General features: G+C 43.5%; 1 protein-coding gene across 3 annotated transcripts; it reads left to right on the top strand.

The window, feature by feature from the left end:
• The first annotated feature begins 4,959 nt into the window (after positions 1 to 4,959).
• Positions 4,960 to 24,107, top strand: ZFP90 (ZFP90 zinc finger protein). Of its 3 annotated transcripts, none has more exons than XM_082606996.1 (5): positions 4,960 to 5,114; positions 5,429 to 5,495; positions 17,858 to 17,984; positions 18,324 to 18,419; positions 21,910 to 24,107. In XM_082606996.1, exons 2-5 carry the CDS (start codon positions 5,463 to 5,465, stop codon positions 23,553 to 23,555), a joined length of 1,902 nt encoding a protein of 633 aa, XP_082463122.1. In that variant the 5' UTR covers positions 4,960 to 5,114; positions 5,429 to 5,462; the 3' UTR covers positions 23,556 to 24,107. The 3 variants fall into 3 exon arrangements, with proteins under 3 accessions (XP_082463122.1, XP_082463123.1, XP_082463121.1); XM_082606997.1 differs by having other exon boundaries at positions 4,960 to 5,153; XM_082606995.1 differs by lacking the exon at positions 4,960 to 5,114 and having other exon boundaries at positions 5,231 to 5,495.
• Positions 24,108 to 25,608: the final 1,501 nt, after the last annotated feature.

Raw genomic sequence — 25,608 nt, 5'->3', positions numbered from 1 at the left:
AGGACCCGAGCGCTGAGACTCGCTTCCCCAGAGTCCCACTCGAAGCTTAGCCAAAGATCTCTCAGTGGAGGGCTGAAGCTACGCAACCCCCACTCAGCGCCCCCGTCTTGTTCTCCTGGCTAGAGTGTGCCCGGAAGACAGGCGACCCGAGTTCCCTGTTGCCCCGGGAATCGCTGGTTCTCTGCCTTAACAGGGTCGGATTTGGGCGAGCTACTTTCGCCGGGTCCCATCTCCCCTCACGAGGAGTTTTCGTGGAACCCAGAGGGTGGAACATTTTAACGAACGTTTTAAAGTGACTGGAACTTGGATATTCTTGTGTTATGGGAGAGGCCCCAGCCAGAAACCTGGACCCACGGCGGGCCGAGTGAAGGTCAAGTCCAAGTGGGCATTAAAAGACAGAGCAGGTAACATGGAAAGCACTTAGCCTCTGCCCTGCTAAAGACAAAGTCCTGCTGAGTCTCGCATCTTCTGCTCCCCAAACAGAGGGGGGTGTGGTGATGTGTGTGTGTGTGTGTGTGTGTGTCCTATTAGATATCCTACTTTGGGTGGGATTTGAGTTACAGGATTTGCTTACAGGACCATGAAAAATAAAGCTCAAGTTTGCCTCATTTGGCAAATGATTTCCAGGTGAAAACTAGTTTTCAGTGAGCTGTCCACCACTCTAAGTTATCAGTTTTGCTTCATTTTTGGCTCTGTGTATTTCTCACCAATTTTCTAACTCACCAATCCATTTAAAAAGATTTTTAAAATATTTCATCCAGCATTAAAGTTATGAAGTCACACTGGCAGAAATGGGGGTGCATTTGTGAGTTCTTTAGAGGAAACCCACCAATACCAGACTTGGGAGATCTGGCTCTGCTTCAACCTCTTCTAACCTCCTCAGCTTCTTCTCATACCCATGTAATTACACAGCCTCTGCCGTGAGCTGCACCCATCCCCCACCTCCCCTGGGGGCTAAAGCCCAGTCGTTTTCCACTGCATCCACTTACTACACAAATAATGAAAATTCAGGCTACTCTCCTTACACTCAGCCTGTTCTCTAACTCCCTTTTCCCTTGCTTTGGGGAGGCCTTGGGGTAGTTTATAAACCCTCCCCTTCTTCTGGGTGCTCTCAGTGTTTTCTTTCTCACACTCATCTTGGGGTGAGGGTAGAGCCTCTCATTCTCCACTAGGCGGAGGGCTTGCTATTCTGAAGAATTCTTCCTTTTCTTTCCCATCCTAGTCTCCTCATACAGCCTGGGAAAGAGGGGTGGTGTTGAGGCAATGGTTAATAGAAGCAGGGCAAATTTAGAACACGGCCTGCTTCTGTAAGACCTGAGGGTGTCTAGCCCCAATTTTTTTGTCTTTTTCTTCCAGTTGTATTGAGAAATAATTGACATACAGCACAGTATAAGTTTAAGGTATACAGCATATTTGGACTTACATCATGAAATGATCATCACAATAAGTTTAGTGAACATCCATCATCTCATATAGATGCAAAATGAAAGAAATAGAAAAAGATTTTATGATGAGAACTCAGGATTTACTCTCTTAACAACTTTCATATACAACATACAGCTGTGTTCATTATACGGCTCATTGTTGTACATTACATCCCTAGTACTTACTTATAACTGGAAGTTTGTATCTTTTTGACTGTCTTCATCCCATTTCCTCTCCCCCTACCCCCTGCCTCTGGTAACTACAAATATGATCTCTTTTTCTGAGTTTGTTTGTATGTTTGTTTATTCGGTTTTGAAGTATAATTGACCTACAACATTATGTTAGTTCCTCTTACACAACATAGTGATTTTTTCTATACATTTCAAATGATCACCACATAAATCTAGTTACATCACCCCAAAGATATTACTTTGTTATTGACTATATTCCCCACACTGTACATTTTATACCTGTGGCTCATTTATTTTGGGACTGGAAGTTTGTACCTCTTAATCTTCCTTACCTATTCTTCCCCCCTCCCCTTCTCCTCTGGTAACCGCCTGTTTGTTCTCTGTACCTTTATAACTCTGTTTCTGTTTTATGTTTGTTCATTTGTTTTGTTTTTCAGATTCCACATACAAGTGATATACAGTATTTGTCTTTCTCTGACTTATTTCACTTAGTATAGTACCCTCTAGGTCCATCGATGTTGTCAAAAATGGTAAGATTTCATTCTTTTTTATGGCTAATATTCTATTGTATATATACCACATTTTTATCCATTCATCTGTTGATGGGCACTTAGGTTGCTTCCATATCTTGGCTATTGTAGATAATGCTGCAATGAACATAGGGGTACAAATATCTTTTCTAATTAGTGTTTTTTGTTTTCCTTGGATAAATATCCAGGAGTGAAATTGCTGGATCATGGTAGTTCTATTTTTAATTTTTTGAAAAATCTCCAACTGTTTTTCATAGTGGCTGTAGCACTTTACATTCCCACCAACAGTGCATGAGGGTTCCCTTTTCTCAGTGTCCTCACTAACAGTTGTCATTTGTCTTTTTTATAATAGCCATTATCACAGCTGTGAGGTGATAGCTCATTGTGGTTTTGATGTTCATTTCCTTGATGATTAGTGATGTTGAGCATCACTCATTTTCATTTCAACAGACAGCATTTTCATGTGTCTGTTGGCCACCTATATGGCTTCTTTGGAAAAATGTCTATTCAGATCCTCTGCCCATTTTAAAAATTTAGTTGTTTGGTTTTTTGATGTTAAATTGTACGAGTTCTCTGTATATTTTGGATATTAACCTCTTATTGGATATATCATTTACAAGTATCTTCTCCCATTCAGTAGGTAGTCTTTTTATTTTATTGATATTTCCTTCGCTAGGCAAAAGCTTTTTAGTTTGATGTAGCCCCATTTATTTATTTTTGCTTTACTTTCCCTTGCCTGGGGAGACATATCCAAAAAATATGTTACTAGGACCTATGTCAAAGAGAGTACTGCCTATGTTTTCTTCTAGAAGTTTTACGATTTCAGGTTTTACATTTAAGCCTTTAATCCATTTTGAATTTATTTTTGTGCATGGTGTGAGAGATTATCTGGTTTGACTCTTTTGCATGTAGCTGTCCAGTTTTCCCAACACTATTTATCAAACAGGCTGTCTTTTCCCCATTTTATATTCTTGTTTCCTTTGTCATAGATTAATTGCCCATATAAGTGAGGGCTCATTTCTGGGCTCTCTATTCTGTTCCATTGATGTATGTGTCTGTTTTTGTGCCAATACTGTTTTGATGACTGTAGCTTGAAATCAGGGGGAGTGTGATACCTCCAGCTCTGCTCTTCTTTCTCAAGATTGTTTTGGCTATTTGGGGTCTTTTGTATTTACATACAAATTTTAGAATTATTTTTTCTAGTTCTGTGAAAAACACCATTTTGTCTCTCTTTTGAATGCAGAAGAATTTAATCTCAGCTCTGAGTCCTGGTTACCAATTCTGGGACAACAGGGAAATTTTCTCTTATCCCCTCATAGTAGTAAATGACCCATTGCTCCTGCTAACCCAGTGGTTCCCATCACATTCAAAGTAAAATCCACACTCCTTATCACAGCCTCTAAAAACCTTTGCTCCATCAAACCCCAGCCTACCTGTCCTACCTCTATGTCACTTACTCTCCCTCCCCCTCACTCTGCTACAGCTACATTAGGCATCAGTTTCTAAAACACATCAAGTTTGTTTCCACCGTGGGGCTTTGGCACCCTCAGTTCCTTCAGCCTGGAATTCTTTTCTCCCTCATGTTCCAGCAGTTGCCTCATTAGGTCTCAGTCTACTGAGTTCCTGCTTCAGAGAGGCCTCCTTAGTCCACTCATTCATATTTCTGAATGATGCCTTCTGTTTGTTCCACAGCATTATATTCAGGCGGCAGTGGTGGAAAGCATTATTTTTTTTTAATGTCCATCCTCTTGATAAAGCATGTAACAAAAAGAACATTTACTTGCAATCATTTTCTACCATGTGAATATGTGATACTCTAATGTTAAAAAATCAAGTGTAAGTCTAGGAAGTTTTTAGAATATTTGTGATATATAAAACATAATTATAGGGCTTCCCTGGTGGCGCAGTGGTTGAGAGTCCGCTTGCCGATGCAGGGGACACGGGTTCGTGACCAGGTCCGGGAAGATCCCACATGCTGCGGAGCAGCTGGGCCCGTGAGCCATGGCCGCTGAGCCTGCACGTCCGGAGCCTGTGCCCCGCAACGGGAGAGGCCACGACAGTGAGAGGCCCGCGTAACGCAAAAAAAAAAAAAAACACAAAAAAACCCCATAATTATATAAACCTAGTTCTTTGTGTTGAAATTTTCCATCATTTATTTATTTCCCCAAGTACAAAATCCTGAGCAATGGGATACCAAGTAATGAAATAACATGGCAGTGGCACAGTTTGCTTTTGAATACTGTTCGGGAGGCTACGGATTCATCTGAGGTTTTTTGTTTTTTTCTTTCTGTAGTATCAACTATTTCATCAAGTATCTTAGCCGTAATATTCTATATATGTGGTCTGGGGAGTCAGTGTCCAAACCTTTGGTAGTGACCCACGGGTGAAGACGGCATAGAAGAGGCAACGTTGCCCCACTCCCTTCACTGTCTTATTCCTACAGCTGAAGTCAGTACGTGAAATTATCTTGTTGATATGTTTACGGTTTTTTTTTTTTTGTCGGCCTCGTCTACAGGAGTGCATACTCGCTCCCAGAAAGCAGGATCTTTCCTGCCCGATCTACCGCAGTATCCCGCCCCTAGCAACACGGCCCTGGCACAGAGAAGGCGCTCAGTGACTGTTACTGGAATAAGCGGACGCAGGAGTACTCAAGCCCCACCCTCCGACCCGTTGGGCCCGGATAGCGGTCCCCACCGGTGCGCCTCGGAAAGCGAAGCGTCCTACCAGGCAGCCTCCGTGGGACCCATGCGCGGTGGCCGCTGGGAAGTGTAGTCGCGCGCCCGCCGCGGCCCGGCGGTTACGGGAGAAAAGCTCCGCATGCGCAGGCGCACTTCCGGCTCTACCCCGCCGCTGCGGCCATTGTCTGGCCCAGGTGCGGCGAAGGCCGCCCCTCGGACTTCAGAGTTGCAGAGGACTGAACCTGCACCGGGGGCTGGAGGATACGGCCCGAGCCCTGGGTGGGCCTGAGGTCTCGAAATCCGTAGTCCCCAGGAGGCGGTGATTCCGAGTGCGCGGGTTGGGGCGGCACCTCCCACGGGCTTTGCGCGTCTGCGTTCGGCCGCGCCCACCATCCTGCGGGTGGGACTGGGCGTGGCCGGAGGAGGGTGTCCAGGAGGCGGCGAGCCTTTAGTTTGGGGTAGGCAGGCCCAGGGAGGGCCCGCGCACCTCCCCACCGCTCTCCCCTGGAGAAGTGGCTGCGGGGCGGAGGCGGGCCGGGCCTGGCGGGGCACGGTGCGGTTGGCAGTTACAGCTGGCTGAGTGGGCCCTCTCCTGTCTCCCCAGACCCTGTCTAGGAGCCGGGCCCGGCGACGCAGGAATGGCCCCAAGGCCTCCGACAGCCAGGCCCCAGGTGAGCAGCCCGTTCCTACCCCGGGGCGTATTTGGAGTAGTCATTGTTCTCCGCTTGAGCGACCTTCCTTTCTGGCTTGCTTGCCCCCTCGGAGCCTCCTAGCCTTGCAAAACCAAGGTGTCCAGAGCTGGGGGGAAAGGGCCTCCCCAAAGGAGGGCTGCACTGTGGGGAGGAGGGGGACCAGGGCGGGGTGGTCTTGTGGGAGGAGTTAAGAGTGGATGTATTAGGAAGTGTCAGTGTTGAGAATCCTGAGGGCCAAGTCAATTCCTTGAACTCTGTCCATTAGGAATCTAGAGGGTCGGGTGACAGAATAGAAAACTGTAGAGGGGAAAGTGACTGTGAGTGAAGGAGAGAGGAGCCCTAGCTTCTGACACAGGGGTCATAGAGAGACCTTAAGGGACCAAAGAAGCCTTGTCTGGACTTGCCTAGGAAGAGGCTGGAGATGGGCTCTTCCCGGGCAAGGAGGAAAACAACAAGGGAGGACGTGTCCCGTAGCTTTACATGTTTTTTTCTGCTTTAACAGAGGTATAATAATGCACATCCCCAGATGTCCGGCCTTCAGCTTAATTAACATAACGCTGATTTGTGAACCCATTTATTCTTGTGAGACAGGAGGCATTTTCTAGAAGCATCACAACTCTGAGCTTACCCATTGATTTACAGACTCTTATCAGTGAAAATATAACAAAGTTCAGATGGTATTTTAATCCACACTCTCTTTACAATTAAGGAAAAATCACAGATTCTAGTTGCTAGGGTGTGAGACAAATCAGGTAAAAATACCAATGTTCTTTAAAAGCAGTCCACAGTAAATTAAACACAGCATATAATGCCTTTATATTTTTTTACTTCTTGTTATATGTTTTTGTTTTACAGAGGTGAGCTTTAAGGAGTAAGACAAGTAACAGTACTAGAACAAAACAGTTATTTTGTTTGAGGAGAGCCAGAGCAAATCACTGTCATCAGCACCTTTCTGTATAAAGTGTTTCCTCAGTAGGTTTTGAGAATTCAGATGACTTAACTCACTTAACACCTCATGGGGGTGTTGATCATTTCTGCATGGTGGGGGTGGAGTTGCCTTTTGATGGTGAAAATGAATGTGTTCTGAGCAGTGAACTTTAGGGACCTCTTTTTTTTTTTTGCGGTACGCGGGCCTCTCACTGTTGTGGCCTCTCCCGTTGCGGAGCACAGGCTCCGGACGGGCAGGCTCAGCGGCCATGGCTCACGGGCCCAGCCGCTCCGCGGCATGTAGGATCTTCCCGGACCGGGGCACGAACCTGTATCCCCTGCACTGGCAGGCGGACTCTCAACCACTGCGCCACCAGGGAAGCCCTAGGGACCTCTTTAAACTTCACTTTTAAAGCTGTGTTCCCTAAAGCACTCAGTTATATTCTCATGGAAATGGCCTGACAGTGTTCACTTGGGTTACCTAACTCAGGCTGCAGATGATGACTGGGGATGGAGGACAGGACAGAACAGAACACTGGCCCTACAAATGGGGCTTTTCAGGGAGAAATTTCCCTTTGTCAGTGGTTCCCCTTCTCTGAGCCTGGCCCTCAGAGGAATGCAAAAGATGAGCAGTTGAGTCATGTGACTACTTATCCAGGAAGTTAATTTAGTGGGGGAGGACAGCCTCATGCAGAAGTATAGCACCAGAAAGGTGGTGTCAAGTGTTGCTGCAGAGATCCAGGGACTGCTGTGAGTGCAGAAGGGAGAGGAGATTCTGCCTGTGGGAAGAGTCAGTGGAGATTTCACCTTTGAATAGGGGCAGGGTCTAAGCAGGTGAAAATGAAGGGGGTAGGGGTAGAGCTGATAGACTGTGGGTCAGGGGTTGGGAGGCAAGAAGATGAGGGGCCTATATCCGAAACCATTGTCCTGTGTGACAGTGGGTGTGGGCTGCAGGCACTGCATAGACGAGAATACAAGGGCGTTTGGACTTTTTTCTCTTTGGCCTTGGTAATCCATTCATTCATACATTCATTCAGCAGATAGTCATTGAACCCCTATGATGTGTTAAGACACTTCTCTAAGTGGTTGGTATACATTAGTGGACAAAATTTATAATGGTCTTTGCTCTCATGGAGCTTACATCTTAGAAGGAGGAGGCAAAAAATTAAGTAAGGAAATTGTATGATATCCTAGAAGGCATCAGTACCCTAGAAAAAAGATAAAAGGTAGGGGCTTCCCTGGTGGCACAGTGGTTAAGAATCTGCCTGCCAATGCAGGGTACACGGGTTCGAGCCCTGGTCCAGGAAGATCCCACATGCCACGGAGCAACTAAGCCCGTGAGCCACAACTACTGAGCCTGCGCTCTAGAGCCCGCGAGCCACAACTACTGAAGCCCACATACCCAGAGCCCGTGCTCCACAACAAGAGAAGCCACCGCAATGAGAAGCCCGCGCGCCGTAACGAAGAGTGGCCCCCACTCGCCGCAACTAGAGAAAGCCCGCGCACAGCAACGGAGACCCAACACAGCCAAAAATAAATAAAATAAAATAAATTTATTTAAAAAAAGGATAAAAGAGAAGGATAAGGGGGATTGAGTAGGGAACTGGGGCTTGTGGTAGGAGTGCTATTTATTTATTTATTTATTCATTCATTTATATCGGCTGCGTTGGGTCTTTGTGGCTGCGTGCAGGCTTTCTGTAGTTGTGGCGAGTGGGGGTTACTCTGTTGCGGTGCACAGGCTTCTCATTGCAGTGGCTTCTCTTGTTGCGGAGCATGGGCCCTAGGCACGCAGGCTTTCATAGTTGCGGCGTGTGGGCTCTAGGGTGCGTGGGCTTCAGTTGTTGCAGCACACGGGCTCAGTAATTGTGGCGCACGGGCTTTGTTGCTCCGCGGCATGTGGGATCTTCCTGGACCAGGGATCGAACCCATGTCCCCTGCATTGGCAGGCAAATTCTTAACCACTGGGCCACGAGGGAAGTCCAAGGAGTGCAATTTAAATAGGGTGGTTAGGGTAAGCCTTATCCTTATTGAGATGATACCATCTGAGCAGACTTGAAGGAAGTGTGGGAGTTAACAACATTCAGGTCTGGGGGAGAGTGTTCTGGGTAGAGGGAACAGTGGGATGTGTGTCTGGTGTGTTCAAGGAGCTGCAAGGAGGCTATTGTAGCTTGAGCCAATGTTTTTGAGCAGGGAACTGTACAGTTTAGTTTTAAAGATGGCTGTGAATGATGTGCAGGAGCAAGAGTTTAAAAGTTGGGACTCGTGTGGTTGAGACCTTCTCCCAGGGCTTAGCTAACAAATAACTAAAGTGGTCCCACAGTGGAAGGGGAATGGGAGCAGAGATGGGCCGGGCGGAATACCCCCCAAAATCCTTGGGATCTATGGATTGTTAGTAACTACAGCTGTGTAAACACTATGCATTCTTTTTTTCATTATATGTGTACTATGTTTTTAGCTAGGATTTTGAAAAGGTGTTTACCATTCTTTTTTTTTTTTTTTTTTTTTTTTTACCATTCTTAAAGTTGAAGCCACCAGAAAAGTAAGAAATGGGGAAAGTTTTTTAAGAAAAAGCTGCTTATGGAGACCAGGTTTCTTGGTGTTCTATCTTGAAGGGGAGGAAATGCAGAGGGACCAGGCCCTGGTCTCTACTGACTTCAGATCCCAAGAGAGCTCTGTGGTTCGGTCATCAGGATTGAACAGACCCAGCAAAAGCTGGCTCAGGTCACAAACTCAGACGAGATGCTCCAGGGAAACCAAGCCACTTGCTGAACCAGGTCAGGATGTTTGTAGCCAGGGATATTCAAGCTCCCTCCATACAGAGGTCCCCTTTCTTAACCTGTTCCTGAGCTGACTGGTGCTGGTCTTTAAGCTTCAGCTCAGACCCTCCTTCCCCTGGGTAAGGTCAAGTGCCTCTCTTATGCATTCCTGTAGCACCTATGTACACATGTCATAGTAGTGTCTCATGTCATATGGAGTGGTGTGCTTACCCATCCATCTCATATTGGGCTTTCTGCTTTTCTAGAGAAGGGCCACCTGACTCCTTTCATCCTTTGCTCCAAAGTACGCACACAGTAAGTGGGTGTCACATGAGCAAACGTTAATAACCACTTAACCCCAGGCAGTGATTTTATACTTTCTGCATTTTCTTCTCCTCACATAGCAAAAATGTAATTTTTCTAGTTGCAGTGATGCTAATTTTCTAATAAAGCAATTTCATGAAACAGTGTGACTTTCACTGAAGAGTTTTGTTTTTTTTTTAATAAATTTATTTAGTTATTTTGGCCGTGTTGGGTCTTTGTTGCTGCGCGTGGGCCTTCTCTAGTTGCAGCGAGCGGGGGCCACCCTTTGTTGCAGTGGGTAGCCTTCTCCTTGCAGTGGCTTCTCCTGTTGTAGAGCATGGGCTCCAGGCACATGGGCTTCAGAAGTTGTGGCATGCGGGCTCAGCAGTTGTGGCTCGTGGGCTCTAGAGCGCGGGCTTCAGTAGTTGTGGCATGTGGGCTCAGTAGTTGTGGCACGCGGGCTTATTTGCCCCATGGCATGTGGGATCTTAGTTCCCCAACCAGGGATCGAACCTGGGTCCCCTGCATTGGAAGGCAAATTCTTAACCTCTGGACCACCAGGGAAGTCCCCTCAATTCCAACATTTTAAATTTCATCTAATTTTTATGAGGATTTTTCTTTTGTTTTTTTAAATCACTTTTATGGCTGTATTATACTGCTTTGTATGATATACTAAAATTTATTTAACCGTTTCTCAGAGGACATTTAGGTTGCTTCTAAAGTTTCTGCTATTACAAATAATACTGGGATAAAATCCCATTGGTTATAATAGATAATTAAAAAAAATTTTTTTTTACGAGAGAGATCTTTGGCAGGTTTTGGTGGCATGCTCATCCTTAATTTGTAGAAACATTCAGATTGCTTTTCATCCTTTTCTGTCTTTTGAAAGAATTTACCTATAAAACATTTAGATCCAGGATTTTTATAAAGAGGATGACTTGGGAACAGTTTTCTCTGTTTCTTCCTCAATTATTTTCTCTCCTTTTTTGTGTCAACATTGGTGATTTAGGATTTAAAAATTATCCACTTCACTAAGATCTTTCACATTTCTTAATACACTGCTGGGTATTTTACTGGTTTATCCCCTTATTTTTATTTTATTATTTTTTTAAAAAAATATTTATTTATTTATTTATTTATTTTTGGCTGTGTTGGGCCTTTGTTGCTGTGTGCAGGCTTTCTCTAGTTGTGGCGAGCGGGGGTTACTCTTCGTTGCGTTGCGCGGTCTTCTCATTGTGGTGGCTTCTCTTGTTGCGGAGCGCAGGCTCTAGGTGCACGGGCTTCAGTAGTTGTGGCGCATGGGCTTAAGTTGCTCTGCAGCATGTGGGATCTTCCCAAACCAGGGATCAAACCCGTGTCCCCTGCATTGGCAGGCAGATTCGTAACCACTGTGCCACCAGGGAAGTCCCTCCCCTTATTTTTAAATTGATTTATTTTTTTATTTCTTCTTGTAGTATATTTGTCAGAGGTTTTTTTGTTCATCCAGTGTTTAAGAGGAGCCAGCTTTTAGATTTGGCTGTTAATGCCATTGTTTTGCCATTTGCCCCTACTATTTATAATCCAAGAATAGAATTCACTAATCTGTAATTTTTTTTTAATCCTCAAAATGACTCCTCATTTTCCTTTGGTAAGAGTTACCCAGACTCTATTCATTCACTCAGCAGACATTTTTAGAATGCCTGCTCTGTGCCGGGTGGTATTCTTAACCAGGGTCACACTTCAGAACCAGTCAGGAGAAGGTACCTGCTTCCTGTGGAGTGGCAGTAAGGCTTCAGTGAGAAAATTTAGTGAGGGGGTGCGTGGCCTGCGGTGAATGCTCAATAACTGTTAGTTGTTGCTTTTTTATAATGAATCATGTAAGGAGCTTTTAAATGTTGCCTGGTAGGGCCCTTCATGCATGGCCAGTTTTTCCAAATTGCCCCTGTGATTGTGGAAAATTCCAACATGCTTAGTTTTGGAAATACTGAAATGAAAAGAAGTTTGAGAAATTTTTGAGAGAGAAAAACATGAAAATATAGCTATAGTTCTGAAATTGAGATATGGACCAAATTACTAAAGGTGGCAGGGATCTGGAAAAGCTTCAGAAGGGAAGGGACCATTGAACTGGTTCTAGAAGGATGACTTGGAATTTACCCTGTAGAGCTGAGGGAAGAAAGTACATGATGGTCAGAATAGGATGTACAAAGGCAAGGAAACATGGAAGAGAATGATGTAATCAGGGCAAAGAGTCCACTTGTCGGAAGCATGGGGTGTGTGGCAGCAGGCAGAACTTAAGAGAGAGATGATTCTGTCACCTAGAGAGAATAGCCTGAGGTGGAGATCTAGAACAACCTAGAATAGTGTCCAAAACAAACATAAGCTACATGGATAATTTTAAATTTTCTAGTAGCCCACAATGTAGAAAGAAACAGGGGAAGTTAATTTTAGTAATGCAAACTATTTAACCTCATATAGCCAAAGTCTTATCATTTCTACATGAATAAATATTTTAAAATTATTAATGAGATGTTTTATATTTTTTTTGGTACTAAGTCTTTGAAATCCAGTGTTTTACACTTAACTGCACGTCCTAATTTGGACTAGCCACATTACTAGTGCTCAGTATTCACATGTGGCAAGTGGCTACCATATTAGACAGCATAGATCTAGACCATTAGGCCATTGCCTGGCCCAATGGCATGGTTGGCAAGGGAGGATTTGAGCTGGGTTTGAAAGATGAAGGGAAGGGACTGAATGTAGGAGACATTTTTGAGGCTGTTGGTAATTCTACGTCATAAAGGAAAAATGAAGAGTCAAGGGTAAGGTCCAGGTTTCCAGCTGGGATACTGTAGATGATGATGCCATTAGCGTCAGTAGGGCATCTGTGTATGTGTGTGAAGGCTAACAGTAATCATGTTACTTCTCTCTGTATGCACTTGTTAGGGATGCTCTTAACTCTCACCTTACCAAACTGTTATTGTCCAGTATCATAGAGCACCGAGTACTTGAGTGAAAATGCCACACTGTATCCCAGTAAATTTAATGTATTCTAATTGGTTAAAGTAACTCGGTCTTAGAGGGGGGTAGTTTTTATATTACTATAATTGTATATAACATAAAAAATATAATAGTTATATTAAATATAAATAAAAATGTTGTATGTAGTATAAATACAATATTTTAAAATATGTGATTTAAATAACTAGATTATTTTTACTCATTAGCTGCCAGGCTCTGGTTTTGTTTTTGTTTTTGTTTTTGCGCTATGCGGGCCTCTCACTGTTGTGGCCTCTCCCGTTGCGGAGTACAGGCTCCAGATGCGCAGGCTCAGCGGCCATGGCTCACGGGCCCAGCCGCTCTGCGGCATGTGGGATCTTCCCGGACCAGGGCACGAACCCGTGTCCCCTGCATCAGCAGGCGGACTCTCATCCACTGCGCCACCAGGGAAGCCCCAGGCTCTGGTTTTGAGCTTTGCAAAGTTGCAAAACTACAAAGTTTCCTGAGTTACAGTTTTAGGGGATTTCTCCTGCAGGGATGGTATATGCTAGAGTTGGAGGAGCATGTCTTTTTATAGTTGGACGTGTCCTTTCTGGATGTACTCTTTCACCCTTCTGCTCTTAAAACTCTTATTTCTTCAGTTCAGGGAATCCATGTTATAGATGAGAAAATTGCATCTCCAGGAGGTCTGTGATTTGCCCAAGGATATTACACACTTAACTTCTTAACTTAGTATATGCTGTTTCCAGTTCTTTGCTTTGGGCTCCATCACATTTGGCCAAGGTCCTCTTTATGTCAGCATGAGGAAGGGGAACATTTAATACTTCTTGTTAATTTTTAAAAGGTGTTGATTATGAGGTCCAGTTAAATCTGGAAGAAGGGTAAGCAGTGTTTAAAAGACATCACTGGGGGCTTCCCTGGTGGCACAGTGGTTGAGAGTCCGCCTGCCGATGCAGGGAACACGGGTTCATGCCCCGGCCCGGGAGGATCCCACGTGCCGTGGAGCAGCTGGGCCCGTGAGCCATGGCTGCTGAGCCTGCGGGTCCGGAGCCTGTGCTCCGCAACGGGAGAGGCCACAGCGGTGAGAGGCCTGCGTACCGCAAAAAAAAAAAAAAAAATGTAGTAAAAGACATCACTGGATCATTTTAATACAGTCTGAGGTGTGGCCTGCATTGGATGCCCTAAAGTTGATTTGATTCAGAGTGGCTAACTCACACCAAGAATCTCAGAGTAGATTTTTTACCTATTTAATCTTGCAGACCACTGACTGTCCGTTATGTACCAAAATGGTTCTGGCCAGTGGAGATTCGAAGGCGCCTGAGACAAGGTCTTGACCCTCTAAAAGCACAGTGAACAATAGGTAACAGTTGCCATAAGGTAGTGTCTTACGAGCTGTGCTGAAGAGAGGCCTAGGGAGGGGAGCTGGTGGGGGTGGTTAGCCTAGACCTGGAGGTAGAAATGGAGCCCCTGAGGAGAGAACTTGACTGAGTCTTGGTGGGAGAATGTTAACAGGCAGAGGACGGAAGGCCGAACATTTTGAAGCAGCACTTGCAGAAGGGAAAGAGATCTTTTTTTTTCAAGGAGGTGTAAGTGTTCTGCACACTGAATCATGGTGTACAAGGGGAAGAGAAGCCAGAGCTGAGGCTGCAGAAGTAAGGTAAGGACTAGGTTGGAAGAGTGCAGAAGCTCACACTAAGGAGTCTAGTTTTTAATCTCAAGGAAAATTTATTAAATATTTATGGAGCATCCACTATGTGCCCGGCCTCTTGTAGCCAGTGGAGATTCAGCCATAAAGAAAATAGGTAATATTCCTTCTCTCCTGGAATTTACATTCTGCTGTGGGATGCAGACTGTAAACAAATAAAATATGACACGTCAGGTGTAAGGACTATGAAAAAGGAAAAGAACAGAGTGACAGTGCAAGGTTGGGGGGGGCGCTGTTTTATATAGCGTGGTCAGGGACGTTGGCTCTGGTGAGGTGACATTTGAACAAAAAGCGGAAGGAAGTGAGTGGGGAGCCACATGCATATCTGCAGGAAGAGGCTTCCAAGTCAAGGAACAGGCAGAGTGAAGACCTCAAGGCAGAAGCATGTGTGGTACGTTCCAGGAGTTGTAAGGAGGGCAGGGTGAGTAAAGGTAAGAGAGCAGTAGGTTGGGGATGAGGTTCAAGATGAAGTCGGAGATAGTGGGGGTCCAGATTGTGAAGGGCTGTGTAGCTACCATAGAGACCTTGGCTTTTACTTGGGATGCCATTGGAGGCTTTTAAGCAGAGGAATAACTTGCTCTGAAAGGTTTTAACAAGATGAGTCTAGTAGTTATATGGAAAACAGACTTGGGAGGGGTGGGGCATGAGTGGAAAAGGAGAGACAAGGTAGGAGATAGTAGCAGTGGTCCAGGTAAGAGGTGATGGTGATATGGACTAGGGTGAGGGCAGTAAGAATAGGGAAAAGTGGGAAGAAATTAAAGGTTTGTATGCATGATCAAATTTGTTTTAGAGAAGTGACTCTGATAGTACACAGGAAAGAGTTGGTGGGACCGTGAGTAGTACAACAGAAGTTAGTTGTCCTGCCAGGGCGAGAAATGAGTTGCCTTGACTAGACATTTGTTTACTGGTCAGCACATTCTTTAACATTAGTTCAACCTATTTGGGGAAGCAGAATAAAGTCAGGAGGCCATGTGTTAAATACGGGGAACCAGTGAAGCAAAGGAATCCAGGTTGGCTGCCAACTCTGTGTTGCTAAACCAAAGGGGCTGTAAGTTTAGAGGACAGAGTAGGAGTGGAAAGGTGTTATTTCTCACAGCCTAACTTAAAATGTCTGCCTTAGTCCAAACCTTTTCTCTGCTAGCCATCTGCATCCCAAATCCAGCCTCCCTTCTCTAACTTCTCAGTCCCTGGACTGGATTCCCACTCTTTTTTTCTCCCATCCTAATGGTACTTATGTCTTAAGGCCCAGTACATAGCCCACCTTGAAGCTTCTCTCCTGTACCCAGTTTTCCCTGCCCAGAACGCTGGTAGCACCCACTTTACTATGTATTGTCTCATATCGTGCTCTAATAACACATTTTAAAATAAACTGAAACCTATTCAAGGACTGCAGTGTTTTTCTTTTGCATTTTTATTCTGCCTTGGTGCATATGGTAAAGCCAGGCACCTAGTAAATATCTAGTGTCTTTTTTTTTTAGCATCTAGTATCATCTTACCTGGCACAGTCAGATCCCTGACCTCTGTCAGAAAAATCTGCCACGTTTCAACCCTTCTCTGTTCTTGTGGGGACACAGCCACAGTGTTGAGCAGAAATGTGATACAGAGGAGCCACTGTTGTGTATGGATGCAGTCATGCACCTCACTCAGTAGGAGATGGGGCCACTCTCCTTTTCTCTAAAATTCAGATCTCGGCCATCTCCTTAAGGCTCAACTCAGGAAACATTATTTAGTGTTGGGTCAGGTACTTGCTAGACATTGGTATTCTAGAGTTTAAAAAAAAGGAAAAGTAGAGTCCCTGCTCTCATGATGCTCACCATCTAACTAGGAAAACAAGCAGTAAGTAGATTATTAGGTCTATTTCAATTGTGGATGCGCAAAGTGACTTAAAGCACATGATATGGGGATTGACCCTCCATTGGGGGATCAGAAAACCTCACTGAAGATCTGCTAACCTACACCCGAAGTGTGGAATTAGCAAGGGAAAGATGGATGGGAGGGTGGGGAGAGAATTATATCTTCCAGGAAACAGAAGTCCAACTCAGCTATAACTAAGCACATGGGAGGAGGGCATGGAATAAGGTAGAAACCTTCATGTAACTTTCCCTCACTGCTCCAGCGAACTCATGGCTCTGCTTTCAGTGTCTTTTCATGCTGATTGTCTTTACATACTTTATTATGTACTTCTTGAGGTAGAAATCTAACCAGGACCAAAGGAGACATTTCAAGTTGGGCATAGTGACAGGTGTCCCATGGCTTAACAAGGCCTAGTGAGGCAAGACAGAAATCAACCTGTGAGCATCAGAACTGACTATTCAGAGGCATGAGGGTCCTCAGCCAGTTTCAGTGGGTGGTGAGGAAGAAGTGATTGGAGTGGAGTAAAGCATGAAAAAATCTTTGACCTAGAAATTCCAATTCTAGCTAGCTAGCCTACAGGAATTCTAATATATTTGCACAAAGAGTATGTATTGCAGTAATTGTAATAGCAAAATACTGGAACTAATCCAAATATCTAATAATAAGAACTGGTCCATTTATTCACTCACCAAGTTTTTCTAAGCATCCGCTATGTGCTGGGCAGCGGTCTAGGCACTGGGGGTCATATAGCTGTGAATAAGATAGGTAAAGTCCTTATTCTCACGGGACTTGCAACTGGGGAGACAGAAAAGCTAACAAATCTCAGATAACGATTAGAAGTACAAGTGTCCTTTTTCATCTGAATCTATTTGGTTCCTGAGTTCAGGTGGCAGGAATTCGGACAGTGAGCGATACCTGTTTCAGGAGAAAAATTAAGCATGGTAATATGATGCATAGTAAATTAGAGGGAGGTGCTGAGACACCTTTTCTGAGGCCGCCATGCTAGACCTGAGACCTAAACATGGTTTAGGTTGACTGGTTGTCAACCATGTTGTGATCCCAAGGCCCAGAGTGGGAACAGGCTTGATATATTCAGGGCAAGGTCAGCATGGCCAGAGCCCAGTGAGTGAGGGGGGAGTTTGAATCTTGTTCCTAATACAGTGGGGTGCTATGGGTTTTAGGCAATGGGTGTCATATAGTACAGCTGTACTCTGGGGTGCTATGAAGCAATTCAAAGAAATAAGGTGAAATTATACATAGCACTAAGGAAAGACTTCCAAGATACATAGCTAAATGTGGAAAGCAGGATGTAGAACAATTTATATGATATTTCACAAAACAAGACTGTGTGTGGGGTGTGTGTGTGTGTGTGTGTGTGAAACATGGAAAGGGACTGTTAAGTGTATACACCAAATTGTTAACAATGGTTATTTGTAGGGAGTTTGTGGGATTGGTGATGGGGGTGAAGGAGGGCTGTCACTTTTTATTCCCTGCTGTTTTGGGGTTTTGTACCAAAGGAAGCACATGGGCAGTGAGGAATTGGTGATTGTATAGGAAAGGCTTGGCTTTGAAGGGAACAAGAAGAAAACTAAGTAGGCTTACAGGATTGCGGGACACGTTGCCCCTCATGACTTTCCTGCCTGCCGTATTAGATTCTCTATAAAATTGTGTAACAACTAGTATATTTAACCCAACATTGCCCCCTCAGGATATCACACGTGTGATCACCATTTGCGATATACCCTACAGTAGGTTCCCAGTTTTGCCATGGGAACATTTGTGGGGTTGATCCCTACTTGAGCAGGAATATGTTCCTACAGGAATTGGTGACATTTAAAGATGTGGCTGTGAACTTCACCCAGGAAGAATGGCACCACATGGATCCCGCTCAGAGGCGCTTGTACAGGGATGTGATGCTGGAGAACTATAGCCACTTGGTTTCTCTTGGTAAGGACCACATCTCATTGTCTATGTATTGGTGGGTCTTTCCCTTCTCAGTTGCTAAGGTTGTGGGACTCATAGTTTGGGTGACTGTGAGCAGAGTGTACAGGGTTAGAGCTTGTTCATCTTGCTGGGACCCAGCTTTATGGGTTTCTGAGCCTACTCTTTAGGTAAAAGGTCTTTCTTTTGCAGAACTGGAAATAGGCCATTTGATTGCATGACTCCTCAAGTTGCACCATTTTTTCCCTTCAGAGTTCCTGAGGATCAAGGCCTAGTATTGACTTATAGAGGGTTCTTTGTCTACTTGCACAAACAACCAAATCTTGTGTATTTACCCATGAGCAGGATATCAAGTTTCCAAGCCAGAGGTGATCTTCAAATTGGAGCAAGGAGAAGAGCCATGGATAGCAGAGGGAGAAATCCAAAGACCTTTCTGTCCAGGTAAATGAGGGAGAATCAAGCATGTAGGACAATGGCACAGCTGAGGGAGAGGGCAGCACCTTCAGATTGCTGCCTTGAGAGTGCCTAGACCTGTAGAAGAGGTTGGGCTGTCTCCTGGATGACACCTCTATATGTCTCCCTTCTCCATTAGGGTGTCTTGCTGCTGGTAGGTCTTGGAAGAAAAGGTACCTCTTTTTCCTTTCTGAAAGTAGCCATTTGTCCTACACTCAGAATACCATCTCTCCCTATCCTGTATCCCTACTTCTGGATTATTTTCTCCTCTGGTGTCCTCAGTCCCCCTTCATTATTCAGAGATCTGTTTTCTTACTCATTCAGACATTAATTGAACTTCCATGTCTCCTCCTTGTTTTTTCTTGCTGCTTTCACTGTCGGATGTCCCAGACTTGCAGGAAATACCCATAACCTTGATCCTCCCTCCCTCCAGACTTCTTTCCCTGACTGCACTCCTGTACCACCTGTCTGGCGAGCAACACCATCCTCCTTCTGTCCTGCACTCCTGTCCATTTGATTCATTTCCTCCCTCCACAGTTCCTGGAGTATCATCCTCTCCTGGTTTCCCCACTCATTCAATGCTTCTTGGCTTTGGGTCTTTGGCTTTTCTTGCTTTTCCCTCTTAGTGAATCTACCTTAAGGAGCCTGCCTTCTGGCTTCCTCTCCTTTCTTTCTATATTACCTCCCTATAAAAGGGTGCCTGCCTTCTGGTAGTTGCAGCTCTTTATTGTGTGCTGTAGACTCAGAATCATCCTTACTTGTACCCTGGTCACTTTTATTTTCTTCTCACAGGACCCCTCCACTTGTAAGTCCCACAACATTCTTTTTTCTTTTTTTTTCACAACATTCTTAATAGAGGTGTAAAATCTAAATTAATCATCTTGCATCTCCAGTCAGCACATTTTGCTACATTGCCCATTATCCATTTCTCCCCTTGCCCATTAGAAATTACCAGGATTCCAGTCCCTCAGGCCAGACACCGTAGTCAGTGTAGTCTTTTTCTTTCAACCCAAGTTATTTTCCTCCTTTGAGAAGTATCTTAGGTTTTCCTCCCTTTTAACTTGGACTGGTGACATCCTAAACCAAACCCCAGACTTAGATTATTATAATTCCCAGTTGAAATTGCTCACTCAATCTTATCTTTTTGTAATCCATACTGGATTTTTTAAATCATAATTTTATTGAGATATAATTCACATACCATAAAACTCACCCTTTTAAAGTGTACATTTCAGTGGTTGTTTTGGATATGTACAGAGTTGTGCAGCCATCACCGCTATCTAAGCAGCACATGTTCAACACCCCAATAAGAAATGTTATACCCATTAGCAGTCACTTTCCATTCCCCATACCCCCCAGCTCCTGGCAACCATTAATCTACTTTTTATCTCTATGGATTTGCCTATTCTGGATATCTTCTATATACGGAATCATAATATGTAGCCCTTTGTGACTGGCTTCTTTCACTTAGCGTAATGTTTCAAGGTTCATTCATGCTGTAGCATGTATCAGAACTTCATTCCTTTGTATTGCTGAGTAATATTTTATTGTATGGATATATCACATTTTGTTTATCTATTCATCACTTCATGGACCATATTGGATTTTAATGCTTTATCTTCCTAAACCAGCCACCTCTGAAAGAACTTTCTATTACTCCCTGTACCTCATTATAGGAAGCAGAAACTCCCTTGATTTAAAGGTCCCCATCATCGCTTCCAGTATTATCTTTATATTCCTGCTAAAAAAAGCTCCACCTAGGTTGAACTTTTTCTTGATGTTCTCTGTAAGTAGCATATAGTTTCCCTCATTAGATAATACTTTGTGCCTATCCAAAGCCATCTATTCTTTAAGTTCAAGGTCTGTCTAATCCATAAAACTTAATATATGCTAATATATTTATTTGTTTCTTCCCTGATCACAAATATCATTTATATCATCTCTACCACACAAATTCAGATTTAATATGTGCCATCTGATGGGTTTCTTCATAAGTCGTCAAAAGATTGAGTCTTGTTTTTATTCTTAGATTTTTAAGCTCCTGGAGAGTCTATTTATTATATTTCTAAATATTTTCTATTTGTATTGCAGAGCATATAGAAGGCAGTCAGAAAATTACTTGATTGATTGTTATGGAATCTTGCTGGGAGAGAACTTTCTCATTCATTCATTTCAACAAACATTTCTTGAATGTCCCACTGAGAAGGATTCTAAAAGGAATACAAAGCATTCTCTGTCCTCAGAAATTTAGAACTGAGTCTTGTTCCAGGGTAAGGGATTTGGGAGTTTAGGGCTCCTTAGTTACTGGGGGGGGGGTTCCCCTCCTAATATTTTATTATGCAAATTTTCAAACATTTGAGAAGTTGAAAAAATTATACAGTGAACACCATATACCTACCACCATGGTGCTGTAGTTGTTAACATGTTGTTATATTTGCTTTACCACATATCTCTTCGTCTGTCTATTAATCTGTCTTACCTTTGATGCATTTCCTAGTGAGTTGCAGACATGAGTACATTTCACCCCTACATGCTTCAGCATGTATATCATTGACTAGAGTTCAATATTTGTTCATAGTTCTTTTTTTTTTTTTTAGAAAATATTATATACAGTGAAATATATACCTCTTTTATATGTACCATCCATTTGATTTTGACAAGTGCATTCTCCCATCCAACCCAAACTTCTGTTGATATGGAACATCTCCATCATTCCAGAAACCTCCCTCCCCTTAGTTTTTAAAAGGTTACCATTCTTAGAACCTGGACATTCATTAATTTTCTGCTATTAGTATTCTGAGGTTAAACAAACGTTTAGAGATCAGTTTTTTAAGCAGATTAAAATAAATTGTTTTTGGTTAAGAGAGGTGATTAATGTAGAATCAGAACTCAAAGAGACTAAAACCACAGCTCCGTGTGTAAGGGCAAGGATGATTTGCCTCCTGAAATATTACTTTTTTTTCTCTTTGGGAAGTATAGCCCTTGATCTCGAGTTATGTCAAAGAATCATTTCAGTTAGATCACTGGCTGCAGATTTTCTCTGCAGGGTTTGAAGATCTGAAGCCACAGAGGTGACTTTAAAGAAATTATGAAATGAATATATTAGGAAGATAGATTCCGTGGCAGTTTGTAAAATGGACGGGAGGCATGGATAGCAGATAAGACTCTGCAAGACGGACCATGATCCTATTCCATTTGTATCTGTGCCTAACTCTCTCTTGCTCACCTGTTCCCTACTCCCTAACAAGCCCTCCTACATGGGCTTCCTCATTCTGGACTTATTCTTCTCTCTGGATCTGCAGTCTGCATTGTCACCTCTCTCCACTCTTCCTTTCTCCATTTTGGGTCTTCTGTAGCTACAGGACTAATTTCAAAACAGAGTAATGTATAACTTACATCTCTTTCACTTCCTCATTCTTGTAGCAGTTTGTTTTAACAGGAGGGAATAGGGGACTTTTGCACTTTGGATTTCTTTCAGACTGGAGGACCAGGCCTGAAGCCAAATCTTCAAATCTGCAGCAGAACATATCTGAAGTATCCCTTAGCACAGATGATCCCTCATGTGCCACGTTAGAAGACACTTGGGATGTTAATGGCCAGTTAGAGAGGCACAAGGAAAACTGGAAGAGACATTTGGGGCCAGATGCATCCACCCAGAAGAAAATAATCACACCAGAGGAAGCTTGTGAGCAAAATAAATTTGTTGAAAATTCTAGATTGAACACAGACCTGGTTACACAACTGAACATTCCTCCAAGGTCTAATGAATGTGATACACTTGGGAGCAATTTGGGACATAATTCAGACTTACTCAGTCAGAATAATATCCTTGCAAAAAAGAAACCTTATAAATGTAATAAATGTAGAAAAGCCTTTATTCATAGGTCATCACTGACTAAACATGAGAAAACTCATAAAGGAGATGGAACTTTCCCCAACGGTACAGATCAGGGAATTTATCCTGGAAAGAAACACCATGAATGTACTGACTGTGGGAAAACCTTCCTCTGGAAGACACAACTTACTGAGCATCAGAGAATTCACACTGGGGAGAAACCCTTTGAATGTAATGTGTGTGGGAAGGCCTTCAGGCATAGCTCATCCCTTGGTCAGCATGAGAATGCTCATACTGGAGAGAAACCCTATCAGTGTAGTCTCTGTGGGAAAGCCTTCCAGCGCAGCTCCTCCCTTGTTCAACACCAGAGAATTCACACTGGAGAGAAACCATATCGATGTAATTTGTGTGGTAGGTCGTTTAGGCATGGCACATCCCTCACTCAGCATGAGGTCACACATAGTGGAGAGAAACCCTTCCAATGTAAGGAATGTGGGAAAGCCTTTAGTCGATGTTCTTCCCTTGTCCAGCATGAGAGGACTCACACAGGAGAGAAACCTTTTGAATGTAGCATATGTGGGAGGGCTTTTGGTCAGAGCCCATCCCTTTATAAACACATGAGGATTCATAAGAGAGGCAAACCTTACCAAAGCAATAACTACAGCATAGATTTCAAGAGCTCATCTCTTATTCAAGATGAAAACACTCTCACTGAAGTGAAATCCTATCATTGCAATGACTGTGGGGAAGACTTCAGTCACATTACAGACTTCTCTGACCATCAAAGGATCCACACTGGAGAAAACCCCTATGGTTGTGAGCAGGCCTTTAGTCAACAATCTATTTCTCATCCTGGCGAGAAACCCTATCAATGTAATGTATGTGGGAAAGCTTTCAAAAGGAGTACGAGTTTCATAGAGCATCACAGAATTCATACTGGAGAAAAACCCTATGAATGTAATGAATGTGGAGAAGCCTTCAGTCGACGCTCATCACTGACTCAACATGAGAGAACCCACACTGGAGAGAAACCCTATGAATGTATCGACTGTGGTAAAGCCTTCAGTCAGAGTTCATCCCTCATTCAGCATGAGAGAACTCATACTGGAGAAAAACCCTATGAATGTAACGAATGTGGGCGAGCTTTCCGAAAGAAAACTAATCTGCATGATCATCAGAGAATCCATACTGGAGAAAAACCCTACGCTTGTAAGGAATGTGGGAAAAACTTCAGTCGAAGCTCAGCTCTTACTAAACATCAGAGAATTCATACACGAAATAAACTCTAGGAACCTTGACATGAGGGAATGTGCCAAAAGCTTTAGCTAAAATATTGTTCTTATTCAGTATCAGAGGATTCTTACTGGAGAGAAAGCTTGAGAATGTAGTGAATTGTATGTGTGTATGTGTGCACATTGTGGAGAAAGCTCTGTGCTAGTAGACAGTGTTTTTTTAATAAAAGCCACATTCTCTGGGACTTCCCTGGTGGTCCAGTGGTTATAAGACTCCATGCTTCCAACTGCAGGGGGCACAGGTTCGATCCCTGGTCGGCGAAGATCCTGCATGCCTTGTGGCGCAGCCAAAAAAGAGAAAAAAAAAAAAAACACAGGAAAAAACTAAACAAAAGCCGCATTCTCAGATCTGATTACAGACATGTATAAAAACAACTACAAACATCTTATATAACCTGTTAGAAATGGTATGCCTATATACTGGACTTTGTAAATCTTTTTGAATATATGTTTGCAGGAGATCACCAACTTTCAACAATTTAACTTGTAACTCTCACTGTTTACAGCCTTTTTAAAAAATAAATAAAACTCACATGGTAGTGACCAAAACTCATTTTTAAATTGCTTGACAGCTGCATTCAACTGCAGCTCTTATGTTAAATTTACCATGGAAACCAGTTTCACCTCCAGGAATTCACCATTCAAAGAATTAGATCAGCTGGTCCAACTACTTCACTGTACAGATGAAGAAACTGAAAGCCAAAGATGTGAAGTGGTTGCACAGCATGATACAGTTTATAGCAGCAAAGCTGGGTGGAAAATGCAGGTCTCCTGGATCTTTAGCCCCATGGTCTTGCCACTGAAGATATTTTGGAATTCAGGGCTTTAAAATAAGTTTTAAAATAAATCAGATGCACAAATAATTTAATGAGCACTCAGGAGTTGAATACTTTGGGAATTCATAAAAGCATAAGAGGCAGCAAGACATATGCAAATTTGTCACACACTTATTTAAAGCAGCTTGTTGGAAGCTTATAAACCAAAATGTTAACAGAAATTGTAAATAGTTGAACTACTAATGACTTTTTTCCTTTTCCCAAGTATCATACTTCAGCTAAGGTATGTCAGTTTCATAGAATTATTAAGTCTTCCTACTGTGCTTTTCGTGATCTTCCCATGAAAAAGCACTGCCCCAAGCTTCCTGTATTGATTTGATCAATGGGAAAACAACACAGAACTCAGAGAAAAAAATTTCCCCAAATTGGGCTTCCCTCGTGGCGCAGTGGTTGAGAGTCCGCCTGCCGATGCAGGGACACGGGTTCGTGCCCCGGTCCAAGAAGATCCCACATGCCACAGAGCGGCTGGGCCCGTGAGCCATGGCCGCTGGGCCTGCGCGTCCGGAGCCTGTGCTCCGCAACGGGAGAGGCCACAACAGTGAGAGGCCCGTGTACCGCAAAAAAAAAAAAAAAAAAAGTTCCTCAAATTAATTTTACTGTAGAGAAGTATAAATCAAATTATCCATTGCCATAAAATTTGCCTTTAAATCAGTTTAGGGAATCAGCATGTAATGGGTCATTTTGTGTGCCAAGGAAATTTTCACCATTAAAAAATTAACTTTTATGGCTCTGTGGTGCTTTTCCATCAGTAAAGCTTCAATAGCCCACTCTAATCCTTAATATCCCCTAAAGCCTCCCATGGCCTGTTCTAAAGGAATTTCCAGAATGTCTGTTCATTGACACCGGTAGTGCAGATAAATTTGGAAGCAACTGTAGAAATTGACCCCTTTCATGAAAGAGCCTCTGTTCCCCCCAAGATAAGCAAAATTTCCTGCCCTAATGATGAATCCTGGGGAGGAGTGATATGGGGTGGTGTTGATGGTGAACCTTTCCTACTGGCTTTGCATGTCAGGTGGCAGGATCCGTCATTTTTGTCTCATCCTGGACAACATGAGGCAGCTCCCAAACATCCTTCGTAATTCTCTGCAGGAAAAATGCGCCTCGGGCCTGAAATGTGGGAAGTCCAGCCCAGTGAGTTTGTCATATGTGGAGCAAGATGGGATGCTCTATAGCAGATCTGCCCTTCCAAGACTTTAACCATTCAAAAATACCTT

This window comes from Mesoplodon mirus (genome assembly GCF_964341445.2).
Source record: "Mesoplodon mirus genome assembly, chromosome: 19".
Lineage (NCBI taxonomy): Eukaryota > Metazoa > Chordata > Mammalia > Artiodactyla > Ziphiidae > Mesoplodon > Mesoplodon mirus.
The sequence above is the reverse complement of the archived record's forward strand: the minus strand, read 5'-3'. Positions and strand labels throughout refer to the sequence as shown.